Below are 13,109 nucleotides of genomic sequence, written 5' to 3'. Positions count from 1 at the left end.
CATTCCATGGAATATAACAAAAAGTGTATCTCGAGCCGGTTTCTGAAACTTACCTAACCCACCTTTAAGTATGGTACTTGAGCAAATGTACTTATGTGTTGTATATATGTTGTAGCTAATTACGTGTTGGCAATTTAAATAAATGACACAATCCAAGATGGTGTTGCTAACAATAGTTTCGTCATCATAGTGTCACTCCAATCACTATGAGTTTAGTTACTAGAGCTACTCAGTGACTTTGTATGTCTAATGTATGCTTAATATATAGTTGGACTAATGGCTGCTTTTGATGGTGAAGATGGAAAGGCTCCATAATTTGCCTCATTATTAAATGTGGATCCACTCTGTTGACAATAAGGCTTTATTTATTTGACCCATGAAGCCATAGCTCTACATGTTAGATTCCTCACCAGCACTCGACTGCGTCACTGCCTCAGTCCATCACTTTGTCCTGTATGTACAAGTCTTCAACATTGTAATTTGCCCTAAATGCTCACCACATGACACCGTATGTTTTTCTCCAATCTTGTGTTGTCTAGCTGGAAGTTGTTTACCGTGTGACTCTGAATGTTCGTGCTGTTCCCTCACATAACACAAGGCCGTGATTTCTTTGGACAAAGAGCACCAGTATGTGACAAGACTGCAGATTCCACCGCTGAATAAACTGGCTGCTCACTGCTTCCACAGTCATTCTCCAACAACTTGACACTGACTCTCCAGAGATATAAATACAAAATAGTTAGCATTATCCGTTCCTGGTCCCGGGGCAACGGCAGAGTAACGCCCCGGCCCATGACATACCAAGTCATTCTCATCAATTAGATCACACTTAATGCTGGACAAGTGCTGGAATGAATCAGTGGGGTATGTGTGAGTAGAACATTACAGATGCTAGAGCAGCCTTTCCTTCAGTCCTGCTGCTCACTTTCTGTTGAGAATGAAAACACAGCAGCCTATTGTATAGTGCCCAGGTCATCAATCTGGACTTGTTTGTTAGGGTAGAACTACAGATTTTTGCACTTTCAACATCCTTTCCCTTCATTCTGAGCTTATCTTTTGGATATGGGGGAACCAGATAAAGCATTAACCCGTCCCATCTTCCGCAGAGATGTAAACTGGGAACCCTTCCCAAACTGGACGCAGCCGAGCCAAATCTTTGCACAGGATTTTGGCCTCCCACCTTTCCTGGACCCCAGCGATATAGACTGGATCAACTGGTCAAAGAAGAGACTGGCTTCTTTCTCCTGGCCGGGGTATGCACAAAATCCCCTTCTGCCTCCATTCAGTGGTCAGCACCCTGCAACGTTGAACCCAAAGGCTCCACAACAGCTGACAAGTGGGGTGACAGAGATCCGGACAGGGCAGGACAGCTGGAAGATTAACCTGGACGTCAATCACTTCTCGCCAGAGGAGATTACAATCACAACCAAGGAGGGATATTTGCAAATATCAGGTACTCTGCTCATGATTCTATGACTTCCCACAAGCTATTTATATGATGTGATTAAACTTAAGTGAAAGCATCAAAAGAAGGTTTTTCATCCACTACATACATGGACCTGGATTCAATTGTTTCCTATAATCAATTATTTGTCATTACAAGGAAATCATGAAGAAAAGCAGAATGATCATGGATCTGTTTCAAGGTGCTTCACCCGGAAATACAAGTACGTTGTATAGGTGTGCTGTGTTGGCCTATTGTATTAACAGTCTTGGTAATGCAAACAATTTGTGAAAAGTGTTAAACATACACTCACTCTTTGTTTCTTAAAAGGTTGCCACAGGGGGTGGACTTGCAGCACATCACTTCTTCTCTGTCAGGTGATGGAGTCCTGTCCGTAGAGGCCCCGGCCCCCGGGACATCCGTCAGCAATCCAGCCAATGAGATTGTCATACCTGTTCAGATCAAACACACGCAGGACGGTGAAAAGTGAAGTAAGCTGGAATTTGAAACCACCATGAGACGTAGCAGGAACTGTTGTGTGTAGCAACTGTAGGTGCACTGTGCACAGGCATACACCAAATGTGTCCATTCTTTAATAACAAGCTTGTTTTATTGCTATAGGAGTCTGATACTGTTTGCATTGTCACCATTACAATTACTTTCAAAAATATAATGCAGACTCATCAATATAACACAGAATCAACTGTGAACTGTATACGGAGTTATGTATGTATGTATGTATTCGTTTTATTTGTCCCCGAGGGGAAAATGGGTTGCAGCACATCACAAAGGCATTTAAAAAGATAAAACAATACGTCACTGACAACAACATAGACACAGATTAAAACAAACAGACATAAGAAAACCAGATATCGGCAGACATGACAAGGGCCCTATAGGCCCTCATTTGCGAAATAGGGGGGACAGGGCCAGACCAGCTGGGTAAACAGTGCGTCCTAGCCATCATTTATTTAGGAGTTTGATGGCTTGTGGGACGAAAGACAGCCGAGATCTGTTCTTCAGGTCACTCACAATATTGTGTGCCAATTTTAAAACTCTGTCCTTGTATAAGCATTCTATATTAGCAAATGAGATTCCTGTCAATTTACTGGACAATGTTATGGCCCTCCTGACTGACTTTTTCTGTGCCTCAGTTGCGTTGCCGAACCAGCATATAATGCCGAAGGAGAGCACACTTTCGATAAAAGCATGATAAAACATCTTCACCATTCTGTTGCCGACATTAAAAGACAATAATTTATATATGCTTGTCAATGCTTATAACAATGATTAGTATGACCTTGTCTTCCTAACAACATAGCATAATTTGTTATGCACTTCTAATATCTTAATTGATTACAAATATTACCAGCTGTAGTTTTGTGACGTAAGCAACTGTTGAGATTATGGCTGACAATACTGGCCAATAATGGACAGTGGAAATTGAGTATTTATATCTCAGCAGCTTGTGTGTATAGTTCTGTGTAACATGACAATATAATCAATAATACATGTAGTTATTCGTTTTGCTTTGGCAAAGATCAACCATGTAAAAGCTGTACTATAGATTCATTATGTATTTGTCCTTTATGTTGTACATTGATGTAATGAATACCAGCATAATGAAGCTGATATATTATCTTCCACATATGTATTAAACAGCTTCTGCCATATAAATAAAAACATATGTACATTCCTCCTTTAGTGTCCTTCATTACTGATGCATTTGTAATCACATGATAATTAATAGAAACAGGTTTAATCTGTATTGATTATTCCTCCATTGCACTTTCTCAAGGCTTTCCTGAAATACTTGTAAGTAGTCCACAAGAGGGCACTAAAGTCCTGTTGAATGCACTATTTGGACACTGGCCGTTTCTCGAGGATACTGGCTTCCAAGCCAATATTTCAAGGATGCTACGACATCGAGTGCCGCCGAAGGACTGTTCCAATCTCCAGCATACTTGGAATTCCACTGAGGCCGCGTCCTTGGTTTGGGGAAAATTTCGAGGCTGCACATGGGTAGACTTCGCGTCCTTAAAATCCCCACAATGCTTTGCGCACGGACCAATTTCAAAAACCCTTGCGGAGAATGGCTGAACCGACGCAGCACACATTGAAATGTAAGTATGTAGTGGCGTAGAACATGTGTGGGTAAATATGTTACTTTGTTACATTTGTTTGTTATCACCAAAAATGTGTTCCGTGAAAGTACAGCAAGTTCATAATTAGATAGACATCGTGAGGTATTCATTTTCGGTACAGTTTATGTTGAAACCGTTAGAGAGAGTGGCACACTTGTTAGCCTGTTCCATTCTTCTTCGTTTTCCGAAGCTGTGGCTTGGAAATATACTTGCTTCGTTTCTGAAGGGAGTGACTTGGAAGTACGCGACTACCAAGCCAGCATCCTCGAGATTGAGAAACGGCCACTGTCTAGCTCCTCTTTGAGCAACAGTTTTGTTATGGCATTCCAGATTATTGTATTTATTTATGTAAAACTTCCTCTGCAGTTTCTCTAAAAGATCTTAAAAGAAAATCCCATTTAGATCATGCTAATAAACTGGTTTAGGTTTATAACACCAAATTACATTTGCTCTATTTTATTCTACTCCATTCTACTCTGTTTTCATTTTTGTACAATTCTATTTTTTTTATTTCATTGTATTGTCTTATTGTTTAATGTCCTATATACTATATTGCATTGTTGGAGTAGCTCGGGACTTAAGGTGTTCGTTGCCATAACTACACCGTAGCTACTGTGCATTATGAAAATAAAGCCTTTGCATCTTGGTCATTAGCTTTCTGAAATATATTGCACCAAAAACATTTTAAATTTGCTGTGGTCACATACAATCTAACATGAAACTTTACTGCAGACTTTGAGCTGGATGAAAGGTTTGCAACGAAATGAACATAACATCAGCAAGAGTCAGGTGATCAGCTGATCTAAATAAAGCCAATTAATAATAGACAGCGACATCTACTGGTGGAACTTGGTATGACACGTTAAAGTGAGAGTTTTTGTAGAGGTACAACGAGGCACCATTTAGTGGAATAACGCAATTTTGGCAAATAATTGTTGGAAAACAAATTATATAATAAAATTAGAAATAATTTAATTTGAATCGCATACACAAATACTTTCTTGGCCTGTGTGTATCCAACCAGTGGTCGGTTTAAACACATAAAAGTCATGACTAAATATAATAAAAATTGTTTTACAAATGTTATTTTCATTGTTACTTTTACCATATTTTACTAAACAACAAGGTGAATAACTTATATGAGTTAAAATTACCAAAGCATTAAGTCAAAAATGACTGTAAATTAGGGTTGCACATTAACCCATTCAGCTGGGTGAGTTCAGTGTGTAACTACCCCAATATTCACTCTTTCTGTAAGGATGTTATAGTCTGACAGGGCTTCGAGGTTTTTCCAGGTCCAGCTTCTATGTGGTTGCTGCGGGGTTCTGCAGGTGGTGGTTGTTAGCTTGTTGCTAAAGAGCTCCAGGCTGTTTCTAGGAGATTGTTGGAAAAATGAGGTGGTTACCGGAAGTATTGCATGTTTCCTAAGGTGCACTCTGTTTTAGCATAGAAGCAGTAATGTTAATGAGTTGTAGCAGCATCGGTGACAGTTGATGTATGACCATACATTCAGCACCATGGAGAGCGACATACTGCATTTAAATGTTGGTGTCCTCTAGCGGCCACAAAAAGTAACGACAGAGCTAATAATATTGTCGAAAGTGTAAAACTATAAGTAAGTGTCTTTGCTTTATAATGACTCCAAACAAAAAACATGTTATAAAACATAGCCAATTTTTTTTTTGTCGATATCAGATTCAATATTAGCTTCATTATCCAGGCCAGAAAATCTGACCCCTGTTATTCGTTTCTCAATGTTCATTCACAGAAATAGTCCTACAGCTAAAACAAGGACAAAGGATGACATCAACATTTGACTAAGATGTATAAATATAAATACATATGTAGAAGAACAACACAACGTGTTAACAGTAATACAGTGGTGCAGTGTGCAAACGTTGCTGGAATAAATCTGGAATGGTAAATGTAACAATAAGTAGGGGGATATGCAGTATCAATTTATACAGAGATCCCATTATTTATTTTGTCAATGATGATGTCAATATTTTAGAGCAAAGTGATGGGTCTGATTTTTATTTCTCTCACTAATGAAAGAGAGAGGGGAAACAAATCTAAAAGAATTACAGGTATTATAAATCTGTAGTTTTTTGAAAATATGATGAAGAAAAGCAGTGAATTTTAGAGAAAATAAACAATTATAATTCCGTTTTTTTCAAGTACTGACAACATGTATGCTTTCAATATATGTGGGTTTTGCTCTAACCATTTTCATTTCTCAAAAATAATCCGGTGTTAGAGCCTGACGTGAAAAAAACTTGAGGCTGGTTGAGAGGTGCCTGTAGTATTGCGGTGTCTCTTTAAAGGAAGGGGGAGTGTAGCAGAGGGACAGAGGGAAGAGATGAATAGAAGGCACCAGAACCACCTACCATGACCAAGTGCGCTGTAAATGTAGGACAGAAATTCGACTGGAATACAAACGGATCATCAAGCGACATATTCGAGGGAAAACCATGTTTGGATGTGCCTTATCTGAATCAAATATTTTTAGACATGGCACCACATGCGATCATTGGAACACAGGAAAACTATTTTTCCTTCCAAACATTTCTTGCATTTTGAAACGGATAAGAAGAGTGGCAGTAACATACATCCCTGTGCTATCTTTCTCCGATTATCAATGGTAGGCATTGCATAATTCACCCTTATCCACCGGAGCCATTTGGTTCCTCCTCTCTGAGAAGAGGGGGACGCCAGAAAAAAACCGACTACATCCAGTAGCTGCCTCCTCGGTGGTGCCTGCAATTGTTTGGCTATGCCCTTCTCTCTCGTAGGAAGAACTTGCAGACAGTAGCGGGGGAACAAGCAGGGGAAGGATGCATTTAAAGCTGGATGTGTGCTGCATTCAGGGAGATTCGGCAATAATAGCAGCTCTAGCAGAAACAGCGAGTGCGGAGGGCCTGGGAAGCACCCAGCCCCACTATCTCCTCCTTTTCCTCCCCCCCTGCAGGACCATGCTTGCGTGAGGGATGAGGCTGTGCACAGGGACACCAGGCCAGAGCTGCGGCCTACTTCTCACAAGAGCCGGTCTCTCGACTGCAAGATCTGTGAACACATTGCCACCATCAAATCAGCATCTTTGGTACGCAGCTCTCTCTCTCTTTCCCTCCCTCCCTCCCTCTCTCCCTCTCTCCGTTTGCATACAAAAACGCGTGTGTGTGTTAGTGCATGTGTGCGTGTGTGCGTGCAGGCGACGGGGGGTGGGGAGGGGAGGGAAGGGGGGGTGTCTGTGTTCTCAGCTGTACATCTGTAGTCATGGCAACCAGATCCTGTTAATGGATGTCATTTTTTCCATCCTCAGCTTCCCCTCTCTCTGCTTCTGCTTGGATGCGTGTGCATTGCATGTATATGTATTCTATGATGTCTCTTACCAATGACATTGTGTCACATTGTAAATGTTGCATCTCCACATCTTGTGTCATATCTTAAACAGTCATTTGACAGATTGGTCTTCATCATAAGAATGACATCATTGCCTTCAATGCTGCTTAAGTGACTGATGGATTAATTGATGTTGCTTTCTAGTATTGCAAGTTGATTCTTATTAAGAGTATGAATTGGATCAAAAAGCAGTTCACCGCTTTTTCTTTAATCTGATGCTGAAAGGCATTGATACCATCAAGCCTAAAGGATTGCCAGACTTCTGATTCAACCCTTTTTAAGTTCTTGGGTTACTGTGGACGTAATCTGCAAACGGATTACTTTGTTTAGTTTGCAGACTTGTTGTTTGCACTGTTCTGTTTTAGGCCGTAACCCTTTGATTTACCAGCTGTCTGTCTCCCCCCTCCTTCTGTCTCCACCATGGCAGTTGTTTCGCTCTGCCTGCTCCGTTTTCTTTGACTTCCTGCTTCCTGTGTTCCTCTGTCCAGGTCATCAGGTAGATCCAGGAGCATGAGCAGGACTTTGAGCTGCGGGAGCAGATGTCTGGGTATAAGCGCACACGGCGGCAGCACCAGAAGCAGCTGATCGCCCTGGAGAATAGGCTAAAGGCCGAGATGGATGAGCATAGGCTCCGGCTGCAGAAAGAATTAGAGACACATGCGAACAACACTTACATTGAGCTGGAAAGACTGGCCAAACGACACGCTGCTCAAACAGACAAAGAGGTACAGCCCTGACAGCTGGTGTATGAATGAGGTGGAAACTACTCAGTGATGTCACTTCATGCAAACGTGTGCCTGTACAGTCAATAAAGGGTGTTTATTTGATTATCTCTTCACAGATTAAGTCTGTTGCAGCAGAAGAGAGGAGGATCCAGCAACAGATTGTTGCTCAGCAAAAGAAAGAGCTGGCTAATTTCTTAGAGAATCAGAAGAAAGAGTACAGGTTTTGCAAAGACAAGATCAAAGAAGTAAATATCACAAACAAACACAACGCAACGTTTATGATCTCATTTTGTTCATCTGTTCATTATGAAATGCACTATGAGTTATCTTCAGATCATTTACACAACTTTTCTGTTTGACATTTTGTCTCCATATTTATAGGAGATGAGCGAAGACCCTTGCACACCCAAGGATGAGAAGTATGAGCGTCTGTCCAGGCACAAAGAAACAATACAGCGCTCTCAGGCTGAGGAGGAGTCTCTCCTGCTGGACCAGCAGAGGCTGGTATACGAACGCAGCTGCCGGGCCCTCAAGCGCCGGAGTCTGGTCCGGAAGCACGAGTTTGAACAGGAGCAACTGAGAGAGGTAATGTTACCTCCTGACGTCACATTATGTGTAACGAGACTGTGCAGGTATTCAGTGCCAGTGATCACCAAACCAGATCCCAAAGAAAAAAAGGTTTCTTATTATAACTTTCAATATGCTTAAGAAATATTGCTGCAGTTAATTTAATTATTTTTGTTTGATAAATCAATGAATTACTAATAAACCTTGAATGACCTCTTCAAACTGCTACTCTGACCAGCTTTCAAACAAATCAAGAGCTTTTTAATTTCAGACATTTCAGACATTTATTTTTTACTGCAAAACTACATTTATCATTCCCGTTTTTTGTTTTAAGACCCTTAAATAAACCAACCAGCTTACAGGATGTATGGAAAGCTGCATTTGCATACAGGTTAAAAACCACACTTGTTGTCCCAGGAGCTGAACAAGAAGGGGACCCAGAAGGACATGGAGCATGCCCTGATGATCCGGCAGGACGAGTCCACGCAGGACATGGAGCGGCGGCAGCTGCATATGCTGCAGAAGTTACGCACTGAACTCATGAGGCTGCAGCACCAGACCGAGCTGGAGAACCAGGAGGAGTACAACGGCCGGCGGCAGAGAGAACTACACAGGAAACACACTCTGGAGCAGCGGCAGCAGCCCAGAAACCTCAAGGTGCCTACAACTCTCCCTTAGCTCATATGAGCTTATTTAGCCAGGTGGTTTCCAGGAAGTACATTTCAAGGGGTTTAAAAGTGTGCTTTTATACAAGGGTCTTGACAGTAAAGAATGATGACACTTTTGATGTGTAAATCATCTATTTTGCATCCTTGTTGAAGTCGAACTGGCTTTTGTTGTGCCATAATTAGATAACTTTTGATTGCATTTTACAGTCTGTATGTAAAAGAAAGACAAATACATGAATTCCTCTTTCTTACCTGTGCAGATGCTGGAGATGCAGATCAAGAGACAGTTCCAGGATACGTGCAAGGTGCAGAACAAGCAGTACAAAGCTCTTAGGAACCATCAGCTGGAGGTCTGCCCCAAAGGCGACCACAAGAGCATCCTGAAGAGCCTGAAAGAGGAGCAGACACGCAAGCTGGCCATCCTGGCTGAGCAGTACGAGCAGAGCATCAACGAGATGATAGCGTCACACGCGGTACGATTACAGCGGTACCTGCATTGACCTCGTACATCTTCATCCCAACGTGGCCTGTAGTTTCATAAACGAGGCTCAACCTAGGCTTGTTGTTAATGTCTTTGTAACTACCTCTGTCTCGCTGGGTCTCTAGATGCGATTAGACGCGGAGCAGGAAGCGGAGTGCCAAGCTCTGAAGCAGCAGCTGAAGCAAGAGATGGAGCTCCTGGACGCCTACCAGAGGAAAACCAAGTCACAGATGGAGACCCAACATGAGCGAGAGCAGCAGAAACTTGAGCAGAAGGTCTCCATACGCAGAGCGCACCTTGAACAGAAGGTAGGTTTAAGATCCAAGCCATCCCTAAATACTTTAAATGAATGCAGCCTCCACAATGTAAGAGGACATAGATACATGGAGGGGGTGCCTGAGGAACATCCATGGGAACATCCTTATCTGAACTTTGTGTTTAGAGCTAATGTTAGCATGTCACCAAGCTAAACAATAATGATAAACATTGAACCTGCTTAGCATCAGCATATGAACATAAATCTTATCTTAGAAATATCTTGTGTGCAAAGCTGATGTTTGATTGGGATCGTAGAGAAAAGCAGGTACAGAGTACAAAAAGGAAAAGGGTTCATCAACGAAGAGAGCATGGCCCAACAGTACAGTACAGTACAGTACAGTACTCTCACATTTAAAATCGGCTCATTGGAGAAAATGTCATGATGAAGGGACTTCAACTTAGAACTTATCTGTATCAATATTAAATGACACATTTTCTCAAGTCATTGATTTATCAGTTTAAAAAAATTCTGAAAATGTTTTTAAAAAATGCCTGCCACCTAAATCTCAAGAAATCGTCTTCAAATGTCCTGTTTTGTTTTACAAATAGGGCAAAAGAGAAATCTTGTGTACGATCACATACTCTATTGAAAAGATAAGCAGCAATTCCTCACATTGGTGAAGCTGGACGAGGTAATGGCAGGCAAAGGGTTTGCTTGAAAAACAATTGAAATTGTTGCAATAGTTTAAAAGTCCATGCTGAATGACATATCAGTTATCAGAGCCACCACTAATCTTTTAGGAATATCAACACTAAAATGTATCCGTCAATCCAACTTTAGTGATGTTTCACTGTAAACAAATCATGGAGTAACCAATGACAAAGCCCCGTCTCTACCAGGGCAGACAAGATTAAAGTTGGAGATTATATGTTGAAATAACTCGTCATGTTTTTTGATGACAGATTGAAGAGGAACTGGTTGCGCTTCAGAAGGAGCGCACTGAAAGGATCAAGCACTTGTTTGAGCGTCAGGACAGAGAAAATAACACTTTTGACACAGAAAGTAGATGTCTCGGCTTTGGAAGCCTGGGATCTCTGGACTTCCCCAAAGAAGACTCCAGGTGAAAGTGGATTTATCTTTAGAGGACAACATATCCGTGCCCTTTTCGCATCCACTTGACCGTTTGTCACGTCCACAGTGGCAAAGCTGGATAACTTTCTCTATTGCTTTTCTTCTCTCTTAGATATTGCATCTTTGAACGGAGGTGTTACGTGCAATGAGAACTTCTTTTGTGAAACTTGAAGGGGGAAATAAAACAAAAATAATCTACAACAACATGTCAATAAAAAGCAAACCTAGTCAATGTATCTCAAAAAACGTATGTGTTAAAAATAACAGACTCTTTCCTCCATGCCATTTCCTTCTTTTTTGGTATGAATTGAATAATTCAGGAAATTTTAGTAAAATTGGCACTTTGATATGTTTAAGTAGAAACCCATCATGTTCGTATGATGCTTAATGTGTGCTACGTGGAGGGACATTGTGGAATGTGAGCTGCGGACTCCCCCGTGGTGTTAAGCGGCTTTTTATTTTTTTATTGATTTTATTATATTTTGTTTCTTTTGTTATGTTATGCTCTGAATGTGAATATTACTGTATGGGGTCACTGGATAGTCAGAGTTTATTCATTTGTAAATGGTTTTGTTCATACTTCCATATTGTGCTTATGCATACAGTATACTGTGGTCTCTCACTTTACTAGGCAACAGTTCTTATCTTTTTTTATTTATTTGATATGTAGAATCAATTGGCATCAGCTTGATCAACCCTTATCACAATACAAGATCCCACTTGGTAAAACTGCTTATTATTGCATGCACTTTAAGGACAAATTCAGGTTGTGAAGTGAAGCATGAATCTGTCAGAGATTTTAGCTGTTTGTAAATAAAAGCATTTTTTTGTTTTTGTTTTAAGCCTATGGATACTGAACATAAGCGCCATATTTGATATGATAATTTCACAAATGCCTTTATTTAAGTTGTGCCTGAAGCAGCTTTTAGTTTCCGTGTTTGTTATATCGATATTTTATTTACTGAGGCCGGCACCATTTTGTTTTGGTTTCATCTAAATATGTGAATCATTTAATGTTCACTAATCAGAGTTCTTGTAAAGGAAAATGGTGAGAATTGTGCTGTATAACTTTTGATATGAATATTTGTACATGAGAATATAGCTAGAACATACAGAGATACTGGTCTATTACTGATAACAGAGCTTAACGATAAAGACTTTTGCTTCGTTTTTGTTTTATAATATAGAGATATGGTCATACAATAGCTCAATATATTGCTAAGTCAAATCACTAGACTCTCAGATTGTATACATGCTGGTGGATGGAACCACAGACTTCTTATAATATCAGCACCACAATCTTTCATGGAGCGACGGTTCTACAAAAGCAAACACAACATGTGGGTCCAGATTGCATTTGAGTAAATAGTGTCTAATGATCAGATTTACATATTTTTTGCCATGTTCACTATGGTCATTGAACAGGTTGCACAATGTTTCCATTTCTACTGAATGGAAAGATAATTGTTTGGTGCTTAATTTCTAATACCACCTTTAGCCTTGTAGTTTTTTGTCTTGGAGAGACGATTGATTTTTACAAAATGTAAAGCATTTTGAAAACCCCTCTGAGTCAAAACACTACTAAGTTTTTCAAACACTCATGACATATTAAGAGTACCCCATGCAGTGAAACCCTCTAAAAATGAAGTATATGTATGAGAAAATAAATACTATTTTATCACGGGTCAGTTTTTGAAACATTGTTTAATGTGGTGGTCTTGAATGCAACCCTGTTATGTTTGGCAGGTATTTCTTCACCTGTTATTTTCTCTTTTCATTTCAGAGCCACAACATGTATTAATGTTCCGTCATGTTCCTCACAGGGATGAAAGGTGGAAGATGTCCCCTGAAGTAACAAAGTATTTTAAAAAGAGGAACATAATGACAGTCAATTTCTGATGGCAATATGACGTAAATGCTCTTGTTTTACACGTTGAAAGCTAAAAATCTGAATTTGTTATGTTTGACCAGAGTGTGTTCTGAAGTTGAATGGCTCCTCTAGATTTTTCAGCCTTTTACATTTTCACAAACTTTCTGAAATTTGATGAAAAAGGTTCTCATATGCAGTAAGGCCTTTCGTCTGGTCACATAACTGGAGCCTTGCGGACAGATGGTTCCATAAGAACCTATTGGGGTGCTTGAATAAGGTTTGCCTGAGAGCTTCAGAACGGTTATGAACCTTACAATGTGTGTGGATTACGAGTTACTAGAGAGATGTATTTAGTTAGAATAAAGGGGACTTTCCTAAACAACCGTATTCACCATTTCCTGTGCAGTTCAAAGATAAAATA

At 40.3% G+C, this 13,109-nt stretch overlaps 2 protein-coding genes across 3 annotated transcripts; both read left to right on the top strand.

Annotated features, from left to right (window-relative positions):
- Nucleotides 1-524: 524 nt before the first annotated feature.
- Nucleotides 525-3,122, top strand: LOC117456080 (heat shock protein beta-1-like). 2 transcript variants are annotated; one of them, XM_034095815.2, is made up of 4 exons: nucleotides 525-864; nucleotides 1,107-1,453; nucleotides 1,604-1,667; nucleotides 1,775-3,122. In XM_034095815.2, the coding sequence occupies exons 1-4, from the start codon at nucleotides 833-835 to the stop codon at nucleotides 1,932-1,934; spliced, it is 603 nt and encodes a 200-aa protein (XP_033951706.1). In that variant the 5' UTR covers nucleotides 525-832; the 3' UTR covers nucleotides 1,935-3,122. The 2 variants fall into 2 exon arrangements, with proteins under 2 accessions (XP_033951706.1, XP_033951705.1); XM_034095814.2 differs by having other exon boundaries at nucleotides 525-1,453.
- A 396-nt stretch (nucleotides 3,123-3,518) lies between these two features.
- On the top strand, nucleotides 3,519-13,088 carry taok3b (TAO kinase 3b). Its single transcript, XM_034095804.2, has 9 exons — nucleotides 3,519-3,567; nucleotides 6,557-6,688; nucleotides 7,476-7,712; nucleotides 7,829-7,957; nucleotides 8,094-8,297; nucleotides 8,697-8,936; nucleotides 9,208-9,420; nucleotides 9,554-9,736; nucleotides 10,650-13,088. The coding sequence occupies exons 3-9, from the start codon at nucleotides 7,527-7,529 to the stop codon at nucleotides 10,809-10,811; spliced, it is 1,317 nt and encodes a 438-aa protein (XP_033951695.1). The 5' UTR covers nucleotides 3,519-3,567; nucleotides 6,557-6,688; nucleotides 7,476-7,526; the 3' UTR covers nucleotides 10,812-13,088.
- Nucleotides 13,089-13,109: the final 21 nt, after the last annotated feature.

The sequence above is a fragment of the Pseudochaenichthys georgianus genome, chromosome 12 (assembly GCF_902827115.2).
Source record: "Pseudochaenichthys georgianus chromosome 12, fPseGeo1.2, whole genome shotgun sequence".
NCBI lineage: Eukaryota > Metazoa > Chordata > Actinopteri > Perciformes > Channichthyidae > Pseudochaenichthys > Pseudochaenichthys georgianus.
Note: the sequence above shows the minus strand (reverse complement) of the source record. Positions and strands in the feature narration are given on the sequence as shown.